The sequence below is a fragment of the Phragmites australis genome, chromosome 1 (assembly GCF_958298935.1).
Source record: "Phragmites australis chromosome 1, lpPhrAust1.1, whole genome shotgun sequence".
Classification (NCBI taxonomy): Eukaryota; Viridiplantae; Streptophyta; class Magnoliopsida; order Poales; family Poaceae; genus Phragmites; species Phragmites australis.
Genome location: NC_084921.1, coordinates 14,840,947 through 14,848,775, shown reverse-complemented (window position 1 = coordinate 14,848,775; position 7,829 = coordinate 14,840,947). Strand labels below are relative to the sequence as shown.

The window sequence follows — 7,829 nt, the reverse complement described above, 5'->3', positions numbered from 1 at the left end:
TCGGACGGCTCACACGCTCTGGCGCTTGGCTCCAGCAAAATAGAGGGCGACAGTGAATCCCCTTTTACAAGTAGTCGACGAACCCTTAGCGAAATAGCTACTCGGAGATCAGCCAACAATCCTTCGTATCTGACCACATTATTGGTGACGGGAAAGTCGAATTGAAGGGCATACCTCAAGATTTCTCCCATGTGCTTAGTAATTATGACCACAGCCCCAAAGCCTCAGAGTGTTAGCGATCCATAAAATCCAGCATCCACGTTTCCTGGGTTTCAAATTCTGGTGCGGTGTTCAGCTCGGGGTTAGTCCATTCGACTAGGAAATCGGCCAGGTCTTGGGATTTGGTGGCTGTATGTGGGACAAAGTTGACATCAAATTCTTTGAGTTCCATGGCCCACTTAATGATCCTCTCGACTGCTTCCTTGTTGTGGATGAGATCTCCCAAAGGGAAGGCTGATGCTACTATAACCCTATGTGCTTGAAAATAATGTCAGAGTTCGCGAGAAGACATTAATACGTTATACAAGATTTTTTGTATGTGCAGATAACATACATTAGGTCCGTGCATAACTTCACTGACATGTTATATGGGTCATTGGATGGGCTCCCTTTTATCTACAATAGGTCATTCCATGATTACTACGGCACTGACAGCCTGAGGGGGAGCTACAATGTACAAGAACAATTCCTCACCTGATTCTGGTGATGTTAGGAAGGGAGCATGGGAGAGGTAACTTTTGAGATCTTGGAACGTTGTCTTGGCCTCGCTAGTCCATTCGCAGGTCTCATGATGTTTTAGTAGCTTAAAGAAAGAAGGTCCCTGTTCGCCTAGTCGGGAGATAAATTGGTTAAGTGTAGCCATATGTCCTATCAGCCGTTGGACCTCTTTTTATTCCTTGGGGAACGCATCTCTTCAATTGCTTTAATTTTCTCTGGGTTCACTTTGATGCCCCGACTGGATACCGGGAAACTGAGTAACTTTCCCGACTCTACACTGAAGACACACTTCTCAGGGTTTAGTATCATGCGATGCTTCCTGAGGTTATCAAAAGTTTCTTGAAGGTCAGTGAGGAGGTCTTCCTTGAGTCGACTCTTGACTACCACGTTATCAACATATGCTTCCACGTTCCTCATGATCTAGTTGTGGAGGGTGAGCTGGATGGTACATTGGAAGGTGGCCCCAACACTATTCAAACCAAAATGCAACTTGACATAACAATAAACTCTGAAAGGAGTTATGAATGAAGTTTTCTCCTCATCCTCTTTGCTCATACTAATTTGGTGATATCCTGAATAAGCGTCCAAGAAACTAAGCATTTCATAACAAGAGGTCGAGTTGACCAGTTGATTGATCCTTGGAAGCAGGAAGGGGTCTTTTTGGGCAGGTTTTGTTAAGGTCGGTGAAGTCGACGCACATTCTGCATTTGTCATTGGATTTTTTTCACCATGACAGGGTTTGCCAACCATTCAGGGTACATGACTTCCCTTATGAAGCCCGCCTTTGGAGGTTGCCTATTTCTTCCAGGATAGCCTCCTTGCGATTGTCAGCAAACCATCGAAGCTTTTGTCATACTGGTCGGGCATTGGGTTGTGCCCCGAGTTTGTGTTTAATTACCACCCTAAGAATTCCTGGCATATTGGACAGCTGCCAAGCAAATACGTCCGAATTTGCCAGTAGGAACATGACGAGTGTGATCTCCCATTGGGGATCTAGCATAGTGCCGATCATATTGCACTTGGATGGCTCTGCAGGGTCTAAGGGGGCGGTTTTGACTTCATCACCAGACTTAGGTGTGAATTTTAGGCTTTGGGATATTAAGATCCTCTTCTGCAGTGTTGACCTCACGCCAAGGGGGCGAATCGTCTAGCTTGAGGCTCTTATGTTCGCATTTTAGCGTCATGCGTCTATCACCCTAGACTTGGATGACTCCCTTCAAACCTGGTATCTTTACGATTTGGTACGAGTAATGGATCACTGCCATGAACTTGGCCAATGTTGGTAGGCCGAGGATGATGTTGTATGCCGTGTCAAAATCGGCCACATCAAATTAGAGTTTCTCTGTCCGAAAGTTTTTCAAATCCCCAAACGTGACTGGCAGTGAAATCTTGCCAGGGGGTTTGGATGAAGCCCCAGGGTAATATCATGAAAGGTGTACTTTACCAGTTCAATCTTGGATCTTCTGATGTTGACTGTGTTTCTCATCTCCCCATGGACGGCGCCAGCTATCAAGGATTTGATACTCAATCATAAATTATTTTGTAATATGTAAAATAAGGATATCTGCTTAGTTGTAGAAGTGTATCACACAGAGAGACACAAAGTTTATACATATTCAGACCCCTCGAGTTGGGTAATAACCCTACGTCCTGTCATGCATTTATTATATTTGGATCACATAGTATAATGATGAAATTGTCTAACCCTAAAAAGTAGGCAAAATTTGGCTGTGTCTAGGGCTCAAGACCTAATCAACTAGGGGATTATTTCTACTATGGATCTTCGATGGGTGTTGGTCTTCTACTCGACTAGTCTTGAGGGGTTTCGTGACTTCAGAGATCTGAAACCACAGCTTGCTTGTGCTTCGATTGATTTGATTTGAGATTCGATCGTTTTGTTTGCTTGATGCCCTGGACGTACCCCTCTCCTCGCCTTAGAGACTCAGGGAACCCAAGGTATAATCCTACTCGAATATATCAAGCATAATCTATTTGGATTGTGGAACTCTCGAATATCTAAGATTCCTTAGATATTCCTATCAGACGAATGCATAATCTACTTGGATTGTGAAACTCTGAAATATCTAAGATTCTTATGAGACGAATGCATACCCTGTTGTGGGCATCAAGGCATTAAGAATCGTCTAATCTTCTACCCAAGATAGCAACATCTTGTAAACAATAATGGGTCACCTTTATTGGATATTGATCACTCTTGGTTTATGCTGTCTTTTCAAGTAGGTGAACCAGAAATCCAATTTGGAACGGCCATTGAGTAAATTGAAGCAAAACTTAACTTTTTTTCAAGGCAGGAGCCACATTATGCAGTGCCATCAGAAAAGACTTAACGAGTACAGGAAAGCTCGCGGAACTAACTGCTCATAGCAAAACTAACTGCATCAAGGTAACACTATATTCATATGTAAAATAACCGTAAAATCACCCTGCATGATTACACGAAGCTACTAGTCTTATTTTTTCTCAACTAGAATGTCTAATTTACAAAGCAAGCCGAGAGATAAACAGCAGGGCTTGGATCGCAAGTGTTGAGGAAGGGGCCCACTTCACTTGCCCCCTCCAGGCCCTCCCAGCGTGAGCACAACATCATGCAGGTCGCTGCTGCCCCTCTCCGGCTCAGACTTGACGGCCTTCACGGGGAACCCTTGCCGCGCGTGGTGGGCGCAATCCGGCAGCACGAAGCCCGTTGCCTGTGGCACTGGGCGCGCGTGGACTGGGATGGCGTGAGCCACCAATGGGCGCTGCTGGGGAGGCACGGTCGGGATCGGGTGGTGCGCCGCGGGTCTCGGAGCCGTCACTCCGGGTCCCTGAGACGAAAGTGAACGGCGGGAAACATCAAGAACAGGGAAAGCCTGAATAATTTGTAGTTTGTTTCCGGATGGATTTGCTTACAGGAGCAAACAGTACGCCTCTGAAGAGCTGCCCGTTCACCATGGCAGTCATGAGGTATCCCGAGTCGAAAGCTCCATCGATTGTGCCATGAACCTCCGCGCCAATCTGCAGATCAAGCAGATATAAACACGGTTGATATTGCCGAACATTTTTCCTGTTGAGTGATTGATGCGATGAGTGGCTTACAAGGGGTGGACCGGGAGGCCGAGGCTGTGGCTTATGATCGGAGGAAAGGAACTGCACTTCCTGCCGATGTTGCGGTGCAATGGTGCGGAGAAACTGATCAGCCTTCAGAGCTCTCGACGAAATGCTCCCAGGTCCAGGAGCCCTCAGAGTGCCATTGGCGTTGAGGCGAACGAACGGCTGCAGGGCTGAAATCGACGCGTTGGGCGAGGCTGAAAGTTTGTGAGCTCCATTCTGCTCTTGATCGGATTGCGACGGTGAAGAATGTTGGGAAAGAGACAATGAATGCTCCTCTTGCTCCGACTCAGGATCATTTGGGCGTACTTCACCAGTTTTTCTTCGTTTCACTTGGCCATTCTCTGAAGATTTCAACAATGTACCTAATGCTTAATAATGCAAGTATCGCAAATATAACACCGACAGAATAGAAGTTCCTTTTTTTGTTGGGGGGGGGGGGGAGGGGTGTTAAGAAATTCACTTACCCAGACCACGCAGAAACGGATTTCTTTGCTCGAACTCTGATTCTCGAGGTTTCTGAACGATTTCTCCATTGCTCACGCTTAAATCTTTTTGCTGCATTGTCTTATGCGTCATACTTGGTTTTTACAGGACAAATTAACAACACAATTACTCGTAAGCAAGTTAAGCTACTCACATTTTCTGACCTCAGAAATTTCCGCTTCTCCTGGCTCCAGTGGTTGCTAAGAACCTTGCACATCGAGATGTTGTAGCGGCCGTTTGGATGCTCAGAGCCCAATTGCAGAATGAGCAGCTCATTCAGGGGGCGTTCATCTTCACCACACCTGCAAATTCTCAATCTATGTTAAACTGTTGTCTCAGAAGTTAGTGCATTTTTTTTTTCAGCAAGCTTACCCTCCATAGATTGCAATGTCAGTATTCATGACTACTGCAGTATGAGAAAACCGTCCCTGCGGTTGCTGCCCGCATACCTCGAGCTGGCTCCACAAATGATTGGTGACATCAAGAATCCAGACATCACTGTAGTATTGCTTATCACCAACTCCTCCAATAATATAGACCTACACAGATGTGCTTTATTCAGGATCCAGAAAAGAGTTGTCTCACAAAATTTGTTCCTGTCATTTCAGTAACTGATGCTAACCTTAGACCCAACGCTCACAGCTGCATGACCTGCTCGGACACCGGGTGAAACTCCTTTTACTGCAAACTGCGAATCAACGAACTTAAGTAAGCACACAAGACCCTTACCCTGAAATGCAAATTGCGTTGAGAAATTTTTTGTCTGCTCAGTATCTTAGCTAGTTTACAAGCTGAAACAAGCAAAATTCTGCAATTAAACACTATGGCAGTCAGCATCAAAGATGGACAAACTCCTGGGGATTTAACGAGAAATCTAATGTAGAAAGCAAGTCCCTGTCACAGTTGGAAAGCGAAAGATAATGGCAATCTAGACCGGAAACATGTGCATCTGTTAGCGCTGTCACATTTGAGCCACGCTACCATACATTACAAGGACGTAACACTTACCCTTGACCACGCCATGGTGTCGACGTCGAGCACGTCCACCTCGCCGTGGTAGCGGTTGCCGCAGTCCCCGCCGTAGATGAACAGCCTGCCGCCGATGGCGACAGCGCAGTGGCTGTCCCTGGGCGCGGGCGAGTAGTCGCCCTTCACCTCCGGCGAGGACCACGTCATGGTGGGCACGTCCAGCACGTAAACGTCGCTGAGGTAGTTGCCCTCCCCCTCCCCACTCCCGCCGAACACCACGAGCCTGTCACCGCCGACCACGGTCACGGTGTGGCTCTCCCGCGGCGACGGCGGGGTGCCCTTGCACTGCGGCTTGGTCCACTCCCCGGTGCGCAGGTCCAGCACGTGGAGGTCGTTCACCTTCTTGCCGCCGTTGGTGCCCCCAAACACGAGCATCCGGTGGCCCACCAGCGCCGCACCGTGGCTGTCCCGCGTCCCCGGGCGCTGCCCCGTCGTGGCGAGGGAGCTCCACGCCATGGTCTCCACGTTCAGTGTCAAGACGTCGCTGAAGTGCAGGCCGCCGCAGCATCCCTTCATGGACAACGGCAACGCATCAAAACTGAACAAACTAGTTGCGATTGCAGATTGTTTGTTTGATCTTGTGAAAGATCACTGTGAAACCATGTGTTGTGTACTGGTTTGTTTCATTGTTTGGAGGCCATGGATCGTTGAGCAGAGGACGACGCCTCGGTCGGTGCAGTAAGTAGCGATCGACCATGTGAGCTGTGAGGTATGGGTGTCAATGGAGGTCGCATTTAACATTTCCTTTGCGTGACCACACCAACATCACAGCATACCAATCAGGAAACTTGAACATGGGAGTGGTCCAAAAGATTGGAGAAAGAGAAAACAGCGAAAAGTCCCTGTTCTTCCTTTTCCGTTTGTGAGTACTCCTTTTGCAGGACATTTGCCGCTAACTTAAGCTGGTCTACTGAATGACAAACAAAAATCTTACAGTGAAAGCAAATGGTTTCATGTTTCTGATGCAAAAGTTTTTGCTTCTATAGGAGACTGGAGGTCTCAAAAATCTACTAGCATATTGGTTTGCAGGTGGTGGTGACAAACTGGCCGTAATTCAACAAAGGGAAATCTACTTTTCCTTCACTACTACTTTTTCATTAAAGAGGAATATTACATCAAGGACTTCCTCAATTTAGGTGAAAGCTGCAAAACATTTTGCTACTACTCCGTCACTGGGAGCTGCAACAGGACAAGACACAACTCTAGAGGATTAACACCAGAAAAGATACAGCTTTTTCTCCAAACGAATCCCCCCAAAAAATGTCAGAGCTCACGGCCTCTCCCTAGGATCTAAATTGTTTTGCAGTTCAGTTACTACTAAGTTTCCATAAGCTCAAGACAAAGAAGCAAAAAATGGAAATTTCTAAAAGAATTCAGTGCAAAGATCAATCGATGGGTACATACCCCAAAGACGTAGACAACTCCTTCGAAGAAGCAAGCGGAGTGCCCCCATCTCTCCGGAGGATTGAAGCCAACCACCTTGGGGTACAACCACATTGCCTTCTTCCTCCGCTCCATCCCTCTTCCCTCTGCCTCTGCCTCTCTCTTGCTTCTCTTGCCCTCTCTTTCTCTGTTCCCTCTCCGTCTGAAGGAATGAAGGAAGCGAGCAAGGGTGGAGAAGAAGACAGGGCCAAAGATATGGAGGCGGGCGAGGCGAGAGGGAGAGTGTTTTCACAAGTTGTCACACCAGCGGTCTCTGTCGCTGATGAGATTTGCCACAAAGGGTCAGCTAGTGAGGCATCACACATCAATCAATCGGTCTATCGCTCGCCCTCTCACTCACTCGGAGATGGACATGAAACGATAGGGCCTCTCAACTCATGTCCAAGGTTTTTCAGCTCGCCTCGCCAGGGGTACGCGCACCCACTGTAGCAGCAGGCACCCAGCACACCAAGCACAGCACCACTGCTACTGCTGCAAGGGGAGGGACTGAGGGAGGGAGGGAGGTGAGTCGGGAGACACGAGTGACCATGCGATGCAAAGGCGTCTCTGTGCCTGTGCTTGGTGAGTGTGGCCCTGTATGTATTGTACTAGAGTTGTAGGTACGCACAGCATCTATGGCCTGGGCTCTGTGTGTTTGTGTATGGGGAAACGTGTGCGTGGGAATGTGTGAGGAGTAGGAGAGAGGAAGGGGGAGTATCTAATTGAGTACTCGTATACTCTCACGCGCGCAGAGAGTCAGAGAGAGAGAGAGAGAGACGGACCATTGCTTGGTTGGAGGAGAGGGATTTGTCTAACTGAAAGTGACGGGGAGTGGGGAGGCATTGGGGTGTGTGGATGTGATGGGGAGGTGTGTCGCTCCCGGGGTTGGGTTTGGTGGTGCTGCGGATTCTCTAGCGGTGCGTTTTTGTCGAGGGTAAACATGAGTAGGATATAACTGTTTTTAATTTTTTAACATGTTCATTTAAATTGTTTATTTGGTTGAGTTGATAGGATTTTACAGTTTTTTATTTGGTGATAGAGATGAGGATGGATAGGATAAAAGTAAT

General features: G+C 47.6%; 1 protein-coding gene across 2 annotated transcripts; it reads right to left on the bottom strand.

Moving 5' to 3' along the window:
* Positions 1-3,085: 3,085 nt before the first annotated feature.
* On the bottom strand, positions 3,086-7,621 carry LOC133910833 (acyl-CoA-binding domain-containing protein 4-like). 2 transcript variants are annotated; one of them, XM_062353084.1, is made up of 10 exons: positions 6,745-6,867; positions 5,955-6,042; positions 5,320-5,850; positions 4,934-4,999; positions 4,684-4,850; positions 4,466-4,613; positions 4,293-4,383; positions 3,814-4,169; positions 3,628-3,732; positions 3,086-3,542 (listed from the first exon to the last, which is right to left on the bottom strand). In XM_062353084.1, the coding sequence occupies exons 3-10, from the start codon at positions 5,794-5,796 to the stop codon at positions 3,282-3,284; spliced, it is 1,671 nt and encodes a 556-aa protein (XP_062209068.1). In that variant the 5' UTR covers positions 5,797-5,850; positions 5,955-6,042; positions 6,745-6,867; the 3' UTR covers positions 3,086-3,281. The 2 variants fall into 2 exon arrangements, with proteins under 2 accessions (XP_062209068.1, XP_062209064.1); XM_062353080.1 differs by lacking the exon at positions 5,955-6,042 and having other exon boundaries at positions 6,745-7,621.
* Between the last annotated feature and the right edge of the window lie 208 nt (positions 7,622-7,829).

Coding starts and splice junctions, on each gene's coding strand:
- LOC133910833 (XM_062353080.1), bottom strand. CDS start 6,858: ATGGAGCGGAGGAAGAAGGCAATGTGGTTGTACCCCAAGGTGGTTGGC. Junction 4,614..4,683: donor GACATTGCAATCTATGGAGG/GTAAGCTTGCTG, acceptor GAGAATTTGCAG/GTGTGGTGAAGATGAACGCC. Junction 4,170..4,292: donor TCCGTTTCTGCGTGGTCTGG/GTAAGTGAATTT, acceptor TGAAATCTTCAG/AGAATGGCCAAGTGAAACGA.